The sequence below is a fragment of the Saccoglossus kowalevskii genome, chromosome 20, assembly GCF_978046115.1.
Source record: "Saccoglossus kowalevskii chromosome 20, keSacKowa6.1, whole genome shotgun sequence".
Lineage (NCBI taxonomy): Eukaryota > Metazoa > Hemichordata > Enteropneusta > Harrimaniidae > Saccoglossus > Saccoglossus kowalevskii.
This window is the reverse complement of record NC_140660.1, coordinates 18,576,661-18,591,344: the sequence shown is the minus strand read 5'-3', so window position 1 is coordinate 18,591,344 and position 14,684 is coordinate 18,576,661. Positions and strand designations below refer to the sequence as shown.

Below are 14,684 nucleotides of genomic sequence, written 5' to 3'. Positions count from 1 at the left end.
CTTTTGGAAGAAAAAATAACTATTTTGACACGAAGTGCTGTCTTCCCTGTGCCGTACTTCAGTCCTTTCCGATGTCACCACAATCCAAAACTGGTGATACATACAGCTTGTCTATCATCGTTACTCGTTCCCAGCATGCATTTCATGCTTGGCGATAATAAGAATTTTTTTAAGTAGTTGTTTCAAACATGTTCTCGAAACATTGTTGTTTTTTTTCAGAAAAAGGGAACAGATCGTCTTGGAATGGAGGGAGAAGACGACGCCATGTTACTGGAAGATAATGTTTCTCCTGCTAGAGCTACCATCATGCAACACCAGACGAACAAGATAGGACATGCAAGTACGGGATCTGTAGCGCTACCAGCCATCATGCGAGCAGGTGGAAGTAAGTGTAGTTTTCATGACCGTAGGGGGCAGTGTTTATGGGGGTTCTGTAGCACTACCAGCCATCATGCGAGCAGGTGGAAGTAAGTTTAGTTTTCATGACCGTAGGGGGCAGTGTTTATGGGGGATTTGTAGCGCTACCAGCCATCATGCGAGCAGGTGGAAGTAAGTGTAGTTTTCATGACCATAGGGGCAGTGTTTATGGGGGATTTGTAGTGCTACCAGCCATCATGCGAGCAGGTGGAAGTAAGTTTAGTTTTCATGACCGTAGGGGGCAGTGTTTATGGGGGATTTGTAGCGCTACCAGCCATCATGCGAGCAGGTGGAAGTAAGTGTAGTTTTCATGACCATAGGGGCAGTGTTTATGGGGGATTTGTAGTGCTACCAGCCATCATGCGAGCAGGTGGAAGTAAGTGTAGTTTTCATGACCGTAGGGGGCAGTGTTTATGGGGGATTTGTAGTGCTACCAGCCATCATGCGAGCAGGTGGAAGTAAGTTTAGTTTTCATGACCGTAGGGGGCAGTGTTTATGGGGGTTCTGTAGCGCTACCAGCCATCATGCGAGCAGATGGAAGTAAGTTTAGTTTTCATGACCGTAGGGGGCAGTGTTTATGGGGGTTCTGTAGCGCTACCAGCCATCATGCGAGCAGGTGGAAGTAAGTTTAGTTTTCATGACCGTAGGGGGCAGTGTTTATGGGGGTTCTGTAGCGCTACCAGCCATCATGCGAGCAGGTGGAAGTAAGTTTAGTTTTCATGACCGTAGGGGGCAGTGTTTATGGGGGATTTGTAGTGCTACCAGCCATCATGCGAGCAGGTGGAAGTAAGTGTAGTTTTCATGACCGTAGGGGGCAGTGTTTATGGGGGATTTGTAGTGCTACCAGCCATCATGCGAGCAGGTGGAAGTAAGTGTAATTTTCATGACCATAGGGGCAGTGTTTATGGGGGATTTGTAGTGCTACCAGCCATCATGCGAGCAGGTGGAAGTAAGTGTAGTTTTCATGACCGTAGGGGGCAGTGTTTATGGGGGTTCTGTAGCGCTACCAGCCATCATGCGAGCAGGTGGAAGTAAGTGTAGTTTTCATGACCGTAGGGGGCAGTGTTTATGGGGGATTTGTAGTGCTACCAGCCATCATGCGAGCAGGTGGAAGTAAGTGTAATTTTCATGACCATAGGGGCAGTGTTTATGGGGGATTTGTAGTGCTACCAGCCATCATGCGAGCAGGTGGAAGTAAGTGTAGTTTTCATGACCGTAGGGGGCAGTGTTTATGGGGGTTCTGTAGCGCTACCAGCCATCATGCGAGCAGGTGGAAGTAAGTGTAGTTTTCATGACCGTAGGGGGCAGTGTTTATGGGGGATTTGTAGTGCTACCAGCCATCATGCGAGCAGGTGGAAGTAAGTGTAGTTTTCATGACCGTAAGGGGCAGTGTTTATGGGGGATTTGTAGTGCTACCAGCCATCATGCGAGCAGGTGGAAGTGTAATTTTCATAACCGTAGGGGGCAGTGTTTATGGGAGATTTGTAGTGCTACCAGCCATCATGCGAGCAGGTGGAAGTGTAATTTTCATAACCGTAGGGGGCAGTGTTTATGAGGGATTTGTAGTGCTACCAGCCATCATGCGAGCAGGTGGAAGTAAGTGTAATTTTCATAACCGTAGGGGGCAGTGTTTATGGGGGATTTGTAGTGCTACCAGCCATCATGCGAGCAGGTGGAAGTAAGTGTAGTTTTCATGACCGTAGGGGGCAGTGTTTATGGGGGTTCTGTAGCGCTACCAGCCATCATGCGAGCAGGTGGAAGTAAGTTTAGTTTTCATGACCGTAGGGGGCAGTGTTTATGGGGGATTTGTAGTGCTACCAGCCATCATGCGAGCAGGTGGAAGTAAGTGTAGTTTTCATGACCATAGGGGCAGTGTTTATGGGGGATTTGTAGCTCTACCAGCCATCATGCGAGCAGGTGGAAGTAAGTGTAGTTTTCATGACCGTAGGGGGCAGTGTTTATGGGGGATTTGTAGTGCTACCAGCCATCATGCGAGCAGGTGGAAGTAAGTGTAGTTTTCATGACCGTAGGGGGCAGTGTTTATGGGGGATTTGTAGTGCTACCAGCCATCATGCGAGCAGGTGGAAGTAAGTGTAGTTTTCATGACCATAGGGGCAGTGTTTATGGGGGATTTGTAGTGCTACCAGCCATCATGCGAGCAGGTGGAAGTAAGTGTAGTTTTCATGACCGTAGGGGGCAGTGTTTATGGGGGATTTGTAGTGCTACCAGCCATCATGCGAGCAGGTGGAAGTAAGTGTAGTTTTCATGACCATAGGGGCAGTGTTTATGGGGGATTTGTAGCACAACCAGCCATCACGCGAGCAGCTGGAAGTTTTAACAACCACAGGGGGCAGTGTTTACACTGCTGGACTGTTTGACAAGATTTTGTGAAAATTTGAATTTGAAACTTCTTGATGACCCCAGTATTGAGCAAATAGTCTGGCAAAAATGAGTTATTTTCGCTTGTCTTCTGATAACACTTGTTCCATCGGTTTTTAGCTCCGCTGTCTACTTTGTCGAGCGGGGCTTATCATATGAGTGATTGTCCGTCGTCCGTGTCAATGTTTTACTTTTTCAACTTCTTCTTGAAAACTACAAGCCTGAATGCTTTGATACTTGGTGTATATGTACCTTGGGTAGACTTCTCTCAGATTTGTTCATTTCATGATGGTATCTTCAATTCTCTAATTTTCGTGAATATTTTTGTCATTTTTGGTAAAAAGTGGTATTTTTTCGACTTCTTGTTAAAAACCGCAAGTCCAATTGCTTTGATATTACATATATAGGTACTACATGTGGTCCTCAGTCAGACTTGCTCATTTCATGTTGATATCTTCAATTCTCTAATTTTGGTGAATATTTTTGTAATTTTTGGTAAAAAGTGATATTTTTGACTTCTTGTTGAAAACCGCAAGTTTGATTGCTTTTATATTACATATATAGGTACTACGTGTGGACTTCTTTCAGATTTGTCCCGTTGCTTTTTATATACATATTGTTCATTTTCTAATGATATCTTCAGTTCTTTAATTGTAATGTGCATTGCTAACAGCCGATAGGCTGCTTGTTTATATGTTAATCTAGAAAGTCTGAACAATTCTCATTTTCATACATTCAAACACCAAATGACGCGCCATTGTCAATAATGTTAATGATATCATCATTTGAAAAGCTTCATTAGCCACCCAACTATTTGGGAAGAAGACAGTTCCTACTTTATTTCACACCTCCATCATTGCTCTCTTTTATGTATCGCCATGGTGATAGATAAAGTGTAACGCCTGATGGGCGGAAGGATGTAATGTCGATTTCTGATGTTTTCTATTATCATTCTGTTCGTCTTTGTATTAACTATGAAATCTGTTTCCTGTGAGACGGACTTCACTGACTGATTAAGTCGTTGTGTTGTTATTTTCGTATTAACTGAAAACAGAGATGGTACGGCAAGCCTGTTCAAAATATGCTTTAGACGCAAACACTTAGCTTTTGTTAAGGCCTAGAGAAGGTTTAAAATATGAGAATTTTGTTGATTATGCAGAAGAAAAAAATAACTATTCTATGAATCTTACCTATCCATATTTTTGGTGAAACTCAAAATTTAATTTTGCACAATTTAACCTATTAGCCATTTCTACCCATATATATAATTTTGTGCACATATTTTTGTTGTTGATTTAGTCGAACAGAACATACTATCCTCGGGGGCGGAGTTACGTCACAGACGTTCCACGTTGCTACAACGCGCACCACTGTACCATGCATTTCTATGGGCTCTGTGGAACGCCGGTCGAGCCGGTAAAAATTCGAGAAAACAACACAAACTCAACTTTAAAGTAATCGCGAACAACCAAATTTATATATGTTACACACGTAGGGCTAATCTTGTTACATATTTCAGGGGGGTCTCAACAATCATCCCGAAGTACCGTTTTATGCGAGTTTTGGTCTTTGTTTTCACCGCCGCGGGTTGCCAGGCGGTGAAAATACCCGGATGTTCGCCCCGAGGATAAAGAAATCCACTATTATGACTAACTTGTATTTGTTGGTCACTCTTTCTAAAATTTCTGAAATTTGGTAAGCCATAGACGTGCAAAAAGGAGTCTGTCATGTGTCAGAATCGTTGTCGTTGTCATCTTTATCTTGGAACTTGATGCAAATAGATATGTGACTATCTGTCATGAGTTGTCGTTGTTGGCATTGTTATCTTGGTACTTGATGGGACTAGATATGTGTAAATATCTGTCATGAGGTATTGTCATTGTCAGTGTTATCTTGGTACTTGATGGGACTAGATATGTGTAAATATCTGTCATGAGGTATTGTCGTTGTCAGTGTTATCTTGGTACTTGATGAGACTAGATATGTGTCAATATCTGTCATGAGGTTTTGTCGTTGTCAATGTTATCTTGGTACTTGATGGGACTAGATATGTGACAACTTCTGTCATGAGTCATCGTTGTCAGTGTTATCTGTCATAAGTTGTTGTCGTTGTCATTGTTATTCTGATGGTCATATCATTTTTATAGGTGCAGCTAGTTACAGTACTGGTACAATGCAACAAGCTCAGCATGGAACAATGAAAGGACAGGCACATAGTGCACATACTGCCCCTCTGGTGAGTACCTCTCCTCTCTTTTAGTATCTTCCTCCAGAGCAGATACTCTGGCTCTTAACACTATGTTTAGAAATGGTTATTAGTCATTACCAAAATATATGCCAGGTAAACAGCAAGTCTTAGTATTGGGGCAGCAAGTTAGCAATTCGCTGACAATCAGTTGCACCTGTAAACATTTGAATTCACACTGTCAACATTTGAATTCACACTGTAAACATTTGAATTCACACTGTCAACATTTGAATTCACACTGTAAACATTTGAATTCACACTGTAAACATTTGAATTCACACTGTAAACATTTGAATTCACACTAAACATTTAAAATCATACTGTGTACATTTGAATTCACACTAAATAAACATTTGAATTCATACTGCAAAAAGTTAAATTCACACTGCAAAATGTTGAATTCACACTGTAAACATTTGGATTCACACTGTAAACATTTTAATTCACACTGTAAACATTTGAATTCACACTGTAAACATTTGAATTCACACTGTAAACACTGTAAACATTTGAATTCAAACTAACATTGAATAAATTACTGAACTAAGATTAGTAATAACTGAAATAATTAAAAAAAAACAGTAGTTCGAAATAATGGCATTTATTTTTAATGTCATGAGTTGTTGTTGTCATTGTTATTCTGATGGTATAATGTACATGATAACATCTTTATGGTGATGATACTGTTTTGTGGCCTCCAGTTGTTCACCCAACCTACCCTCGATTCCATCTTACGTCGCTTCGGCAGCAAAAGCGATCAAATAACTGAGAATTTGCTAGAATGCAGTATTGGCGATATATGCTCTATCCATTACTCAATGCTGTATATGTTTTGTTCTTCAATTAGTGGTAACCATGACAACATTTGGTTAATGTAACTTGATTTCTAAAGGCATTATATGGGGCCATTGTAACCGACGGCAACCTTAATTCGTTATATTGAATCATGCCAAACAATGAAACTATTTTAATATTTTGAGTTTCCGTTTTATAAGTGAGTGGCATCTTATATGTATTATTATTGTTGGTACGCAAATGTAATAATGAAAGAACAGAAAATCAAATAAAACTGTAATTTTTAAAGAAACCTGGAAATTTAATTAAAAGAATTAGTATGCCCCCTAGTTTTTGATGCTGGTACCGTGTATTCTGCTACTAGTATTTTTTTTTTAAATAAGCACTGATCCGTGCATTCTTCAATCAGCCATTTTTCTTTTTTTTCCTTTTTTTTTGCAACTTTCACTCTGTAAAGTCCAATTAAAATTTCACTGTAAGTTATAAAATTTTTTTGTGATTTATTGATAGAAGGCAAAAAGAAATAAAATGTTCAAGTTATCCCTTTTTTAAAGCTTCAGTATTCATAATGACTGAAAGCTATTACATCACTTTGCATGAAAAAATGGAAAATGTTTGACAGATTGTGACGTCAAACTGATATAGGTCATATGTACTTTACCAACAATGTCTTCATTAAGAATCTTCTTAAAAAAAATGATTTAAATATAAAATTTGCATCATTTGTCAAATTGATTGATAGTTACTCCGTTTGATATCAGGTCTACAAAGGCCGATTTCAGTCGAGCCTACCAGAGGTTAAAACAAGTCAATATTTCAAGTGATTAATTTGATGTCTTTTACATATACGCTTGTTAACGTTAACTGTATAAAATGATAGATCATTGCCCTTATATGGTAATTAGATGAAACTAATTTAAATATTTGGCCATTACAAAAAAAAGGGTTGTTTCTCACTGTATCACTTTAATTTTATTAGGGCCATTCATAAAAAACATAAAGTTTCCGTTAATAAAACTGGAAAATTGATGATACTGTAGGTTACTTAATTTTAACTGGATTTGATTTTTACTAAAAAGATTTTTTGGTGTTTTGTTTGAGTTAGTGTAAAAAATATGAAAATTAGTGACACTTTGAATTAGCTAGAAGGACATGTTTTACAGTAACTTCCAAACTGGTTTTGTTTTTTCATAGAATTATTGTCATCAATAATTTCAACATATTCTTTGTAGTATTTACCTATGTTACTTATATCAGAAATATTTAGGTAGATTATGCTGCACAATTTAGATATGTGACAGTTTTGAAAGCAAGCTAAGCCTGCTGTAAGTCGATTTAAATCTAGCTAAAGTTTGAACTTAGACTGTACTGTAACATGGTCATGTATGCATAACTTTGCTAGGAAAAGTTTATAATCTTTTAATTTTCAACTTGCCAAATGTTAGTAGTTTACTGCTTATGTTACTGATATAGAAAGTATTTAAGCAGATTACTCCACATAATTCAGATCTGTAGTAGTTAGTCCTCGTTTCAGGTACAGCCTGAAAAAAAGGGGAGTGTAGTTTCTTATTTCCATTTTCTCTGAAATTCTGCAGCAGATATCGATGAAACTTGGCAGGTTGATGAATAATTCTCTGCCGAATATGCACGTAATAGTTTGGTTGCACTTGTGTACTCTGAGATTTTGGACTCGGGTCAATGGAAGTTTTCAGTTATCAGTACAATACTACATTAAGTGAGGGAAATCACTTTATGATGAGTTGTACCCACATAGAGTACATAATAATTCACCTGTTTGCAGATGTTCCATGTATTATTTTAACATGAGTGTTTTTTAGACTGTGACATTCATGTCTTTTTTTCAAAGCAAGCTAGGCTCGCTGTAAGTCGGGCTTAAATCTAGGTAAATGTTGAGTTACACTCGGACAGTACTGTATGTCAGCGAATACTAATAGACTAAATACAGACGTATCGTTTTCTTCTCTAATCATGACATTCGTTTTAAGCGATGCATAATTTTGCAAAGACGTTCGATTGGAACAACCAAATAAGTAACTAAAAGCGACAGACGTATTTATATCTCTTAAAGCATTCTGCGGTTACGTCAGTAAAATCTTGTAAGCATGACAAATGGTCTTGGAGAAAAAAAAATCTTCATTTCCCTTTTAAAGATTAGCGTTAGTATTTGTTTGCCGTTATGTGCTTATTTACTTTTACATGCATTCATACTATGAGTGTGTGACTGAAATATGTGATGTAATTTTACTTTGTAAAGACGTGCGTCTAAGTGGATGTATTAGTAAAACAGGAGGCTATATGGCGTACAATTAGTTGCCTCAGCAAATGTTTCGTCTTAAAACAAATGCGATGTTTTAAATGTCATATTGACGAGCTTGGAAGTCTGCACTGTCATCGTTAGTCCAACATCATCAAAAAAAAAACAAGTTTGGCTGCTTATCCTAGGGGAAATTAAATTTGCAAAGATGCATTTAAATTTTTTTTTATATTATGAAATTTGTTTAATTTTGGGAGAGACAAAATTTCATGAGTCGGTGAAAGTCGTGCACTATCATCTTTAGTCCAACAAGACAAATAAAAGGTTTGGCAGCTTTTCCTAGGGAAAATTCTAAACATTTGCAATGATGCATTTCATTTTTTTTTTGTTTAATAGTAAATTTGTTTAATTTCACGGAAAACAAAATTTCATGAGACATTTCATTTAGTAGCAGTGAAAATTTCAATGTTGGTGACTTTAATGAAATTTTGGCTTAACAAATGCCATCGAATCCGAAATCATAAAAAATTACAACCAGCGAAAATTAGATGTTTTACAAATATGGATGTGTTCATGCTTTGCTACGCAGGGTGTGAACTCCATTTTAATGTTTCAATTATTCATATTTTTTTACATTTGCTTATCATATTTATCATCTCTTTATTGATGCATGTTATTTTTTCTTGATGTTGACAGGCAGCAGCTCCCAAGCAGCCGAGTTTAACAACAGCACAGCAGTCTTTGATGGGAAATATTTCTACTGCTATTTCTGAAGTGGATAGAGCACATTCTGATTTAGATAGACCAGCGGAATTACCACCTCTTGGCACTGACCCTGTAAGTATGCTGTACTCTGCGCGTCTGTCTGTCTGTCTGTCTGTCTGTCTGTCTGTCTGTCTGTCTGTCTGTCTGTCTGTCTGTCTGTGTGTGTGTGTGTCTGTCTGTGTGTGTGTGTCCATTAGTTTGGTTAAAACATCAATTGGCAGTCTTCGATAGGGAATATTTCTACTGCTATTTCTGAAGTTGATAGAGCGCATTCTGATTTAGATAGACCAGCGGAATTACCACCTCTTGGCACTGACCCTGTAAGTATGCTGTACTCTGCGCATACGTCTGTCTGTGCATGTGTCCGTCTGTGCATGTGTCCATCTGTGCGTGTGTCTGTTAGTTTGGTTAAAACATCACTTTGCATCTTATTTATTTGGCCTAAGTGATTAAAAAAAATTCAAAGTATGTAGGTCTCATACCTACCTTTTTGTTGGCACTATACCCACCACTTGGGGGCTCTACACCCACCACTTGGGGGCGCTACACCCACAACTTTCAAGCTGTGTCTCTAAAGCTGTATTCAAACTATTTGTGGGCCTATTATTTGATACTTGTGGTACACATTAGTTTCATGGTAAACTAATAACTCCAACTTACTGCTGACAAATGTTTTGCCAAAAAATTCATGAAATTTTGGGGCAAGAATTCTTAAAAAATAATTTCAGCCAAATCACTCAGCCAGTTCGGGGCTATGTACTACCATCATGCATAGTATGCTGTACTCTGCGCGTACGTCTGTCTGTGTGTGTGTCTGTCTGTGTGTGTGTGTGTCCATTAGTTTGGTTAAAACATCACTTTGCAGTCTTTGATGGGAAATATTTCTACTGCTATTTCTGAAGTTGATAGAGCACATTCTGATTTAGATAGACCAGCGGAATTACCACACCTTGGTACTGACCCTGTAAGTATGCTGTACTCTGCGCGTACGTCTGTCTGTGCATGTGTCTGTGTGTGCATGTGTCCGTCTGTGCGTGTGTCCATCTGTGCGTGTGTCTGTTAGTTTGGTTAAAACATCACTTTGCATCTTATTTATTTGGCCTAAGTGATTAAAAAAAATTCAAAGTATGTAGGTCTCATACCTACCTTTTTGTTGGCACTATACCCACCACTTGGGGGCTCTACACCCACCACTTGGGGGCGCTATACCCACAACTTTCAAGCTGTGTCTCTAAAGCTGTATTCAAACTATTTGTGGGCCTATTATTTGATACTTGTGGTACACATTAGTTTCATGGTAAACTAATAACTCCAACTTACTGCTGACAAATGTTTTGCCAAAAAATTTATGAAATTTTGGGGCAAGAATTCTTAAAAAATAATTTCAGCCAAATCACTCAGCCAGTTCGGGGCTATGTACTACCATCATGCATACTTTGCGTTATCCTCATGATGAACTAATTTTTTATCACAAATCCAGAAAATATTTTTTTTTTTCAAATGACCATCAAATTTCTAATATCCTCTGGTATTTTATTAAAAATAATATCTGTGATTTGTTGATCGAATTATTATTAGGTCTAATGAGGCTACATAAACTTATATTTATTTTCTTTGCAGGCCTCTTTAAAATGGAAGCAGGACACTTTGGATGTGAGTCGGCAAAATATCCAATCACAACTGGGAGCTATGTCTGCGGCAACTGCCGGAATCGTTACTCTGACAACGGGTGATCCAGATGATACTAACTACACTGCTGTAGGATCTGCTGTCACAACTATGTAAGTATCTGTTATTTGCATATATTTGCATACAATTTGCATTGGTTGTATATTTTTGAATAATGTTTCCATCTTGGGTTATTTACATATTATCCAAATGTTATTTGCATATCGTTTGCATGTCATTGGCATATCAGCTTCTAAATGCTCAGTCAGCCCATGAATATTCATCATCACTCATGAATATTCAGCACCAGTCCATGAATATTCATCATCACTCATGAATATTCAGCACCAGCTCATGAATATTCACCATCACTCATGAATATTCAGCACCAGCTTATGAATATTCACCATCTACTCATGAATACTCGTTATTGCTCATAACTATCCAGCATCTGCTCATAAAAATATTCATTATCAGCTCATGAATATTCACCACCAGCTCATGAATATGCATTATCAGCTTATGAATATTCATTATCAGCTCATGAATATGCATTATCAGCTCATGAATATGCATTATCAGCTTATGAATATTCATTATCAGCTCATGAATATGCATTATCAGCTCATGAATATTCATTGCCAGCTCATGAATATGCATTATCAGCTCATGAATATTCATTGCCAGCTCATGAATATGCATTATCAGCTCATAAATATTCATTATTGCTCATAACTATCCAGCATCTGCTCATAAAAATATTCATTACCAGCTCATGAATATGCATTATCAGCTCATGAGTATGCATTATCAGCTCATGAATATTCATTATCAGCTCATGAATATTCATCACCAGCTCATGAATATGCATTATCAGCTCATGAATATGCATTATCAGCTCATGAATATTCATTATTATGAATATTTGTTAGATGCTGACATTTATTTCATCCATAATAAATTTCAGCTAAAATAGATTGCATTGCATCTCAATATTCCACATCTCATAGCGTACTGAAGTGGTGACAGAATTCAAAAACAACGTTATGATAAATTAAGTTGGAAATTTCATATTCGGTATTGTCTCGATAACCCAGTGGATGTTGACTTTTGGTAACCCAAAGTAGAATGGATATTACAAAATTCTCTACTGGGATTCAGAGACCAATTCTGTTGAATTGAATTTTAAAGTCTTTACGTGTCGAACTCTTTAGGGACTCGCATTCTCTACGAACTCATTAGAAATAAGAACAAAAGTGTTCAATCTTTCTAAGTTGCTCTGTAAGGAAGATCAATTCTTAAAATGTTCTGCAAGAATCTTTGCACTGTCAACAGCGTGTTCAATATTTCTAAGTTGCTCTGCAAGGAAGATCAATTCTTAAAATGTTATGCATGAATCTTGGCACTGTCAACAGCGTGTTCAATCTTTCTAAGTTGCTCTGCAAGAAAGATCAATTCTTAAAATGTTATGCATGAATCTTGGCACTGTCAACAGCGTGTTCAATATTTCTACGTTGCTCTGCAAGGAAGATCAATTCTTAAAATGTTCTGCAAGAATCTTGGCACTGTCAACAGCGTGTTCAATATTTCTAAGTTGCTCTGCAAGGAAGATCAATTCTTAAAATGTGTGGCACTGTTGACAGCAAAACAAGCAGCAGGCCAGCAAAACTGAGTCCAGGTTCCTTTAGGAGCCTCTTTCTGAGATCACCTGAGAAATTCTGCCAAAGGAAACTGTGAGGGCACTAGACCTTTAAAGATGGTACATGAACTTAATCGTATTTCGAAAATTGGAAATTGAATTTTGCTCAAAATACGAACATAATATTTGTATTATTCATATATTTTGAACAAATAAAATGGTAAAAAATTGGAGTAAGGGAAAAACAGACTATTTTGTGAGAAGTTAAGTTGGTTGGCATGATAATTGTGAAATCAGGGTGATTTCCCATAATCCCACAATAGCTGGCTACTATTTAAATAGATGATCAGATTTTGTAGATTTTTGCACTATGGGGTTATTTTATGATGTTTATTACTTTTTGTTCAAAACTTGAAAAAACGGAAAAAATGTTTAGTCTTTTGGATGAAAAAGTCTTATATTTTGTTTAGTCTTTAAGATGAAGAATAGGTACTTATGGTTCTCAAGAAATATTACAATATTATGATGAATTTATGTTTTTCCATTTTCTGCATATTTTCAGAATATTTCAAACTGGGTAAAATATCGTACTTTTGACAAATCACTAATTAGTTTCCATTTAAGAACAGCTGATCGATATTCTGATTACTGTCCCTGCTTCTTTGTCTGCGCACATGAAGCATTTCCTCAGAAATTCTGCCGAAAAAATATCAAATTAAACTTTGCACGTTGATGGACAATAATGTGTTATGCGAAGCAATTTATTTCCAAATCAGACTATCGTAGATATTTCACCTCCCAGAACTTATCAAGCTTAAAAGCAATTGTCTGTAAGCATGTATGGGGAAAATACAACTCTTTTACTGGCTTAGTCATAAATCGTGGTCCGATGCGAAATTACCACGACTGGTCTATTCTGAGACACATTCATTGCTATTAATTATTCATGATATGCAATGATGTCATGAAACCCAGTAGAACACTAGAAAGGAAGAAAGATGTGCACTTGTGTGTAGGATGTCATGAAAGTTGGTATGCGCTTGCGCTAAGAATTCTATGTGTTATAGTTGTGTAGAACGGATCGGGCCAAGCATTTCCTATTCTTATTGGTTGGCAGCTTACAATTAATATATTTATCACCTCAAAAACGTGGTGACAACTCTAGAGGGCGTAGCGGAACAGACCAGTCGTGGCAATTTCGCGTCAACGCAGAAGATTCTACAAACTCATTCTAAAGGCATTATCGTATAATAAAAACAATCAAACTTTTTTTGTGTCAAGTCATGTGATTTAACTGACAAATTAAAATATTGTTTTCCAGTTCTTCTAATCTTCCAGAGTTGGCAAAAAGCGTGAAATTGTTGTCAGCACTTTTAGGAGATGATGTCGATGGACAAGGCCAAAAGTTATTGGATGCAACTCGAAAACTTGTTGGTGCATTCTCGCACCTTCTCAAAGCTGCACAACCTGGAAGTAAAGAGGTGAGTTACCGAGCATGCTCAGGAAAAAAATTAGCATATTTGATATATATTTTCTGATTGGTTGATGTTTCCTCCAATCATAAAATGTCTTTCATTAATTTGTTTGGTGGTTATGTATTGCTCATCCCGATTGGTTGACTCTAATATGGTAATTTTCAGGAATACCATTCAAGGACTGCAGAAGTTGTTTTTATGAGTAATAATTTGTGCATGCTTGCCTTGTGATTTCTTTACTAAATTGGTGTGGCCATTCCATTCTCTGAGAGGGGAAGATGAGAGAAACAGCTTGTTCTTTCCTTGCAACATTAGGAACATTTTCTGTTTTTGTTTTTTTTGTTGTTTTTTTTAATTTCTTTTAATCACTCTTGATCATTTTGCTAAATATGAGAAAAAGTTGCGTACAAATTTGTTATTTCTTTTCATTAGAATTTGGGAAAAAACAGTGGCAGCAATTATCCCTCAAAATCTCTCTAATCCCCCCTCTATGAAATGGTCAAGTCCCAACCAAGTCTCCCTGCATGCAGTGAATGCATTCCCTTCCTGTATGATGTTATTATTAATAATTTATAAACCTTTCATTTTAGCAAAAAAATTAAAATATTCTGATTTATAATAATTTTCTATCCAGGCGAGTTCAAACTACCTTTTTATTTTGGTGTCAAACTTAAAAAAATTAATAAATAAATAAAAAAAGAAAAAAAGAAAAAAAAACAAAAAAAAACAGTGCTGATGATTTGGTACTTTGTTAATCAAATGCCTATATAATGATGTTATCCCATAATATTTGCTGTTGTCATAGTAATTGCCTTGTTTGTTCATTTATTCCCACTAACCTAAGGGATCTCTTAGGAGACGATCAGGGGTAAGTTGCCATCCTGTACAACGTGGTAACGTTTGATTGCGTATTCTATCCCGTGTGTCCATTACGTCTAACCCTGTTTTAGTCTAAATTAAAAAAACTTGTTTTGATTGTTTCACTTTTTCAGGATTTTATGCTTGACATAATTATTATTGTTG

At 37.2% G+C, this 14,684-nt stretch overlaps 1 protein-coding gene across 1 annotated transcript in view; it reads left to right on the top strand.

The window, feature by feature from the left end:
* LOC100369361 (talin-1-like) overlaps positions 1-14,684 on the top strand; it is a 192,519-nt gene that overhangs the window by 127,021 nt on the left and 50,814 nt on the right. Inside the window, exons 14-18 of the mRNA XM_085494559.1 lie at positions 220-385; positions 4,944-5,032; positions 8,811-8,951; positions 10,500-10,660; positions 13,508-13,667. Of these exons, the coding sequence (XP_085350685.1) occupies positions 220-385; positions 4,944-5,032; positions 8,811-8,951; positions 10,500-10,660; positions 13,508-13,667 (717 nt within the window). The remainder of the gene's footprint in view (positions 1-219; positions 386-4,943; positions 5,033-8,810; positions 8,952-10,499; positions 10,661-13,507; positions 13,668-14,684) is intronic.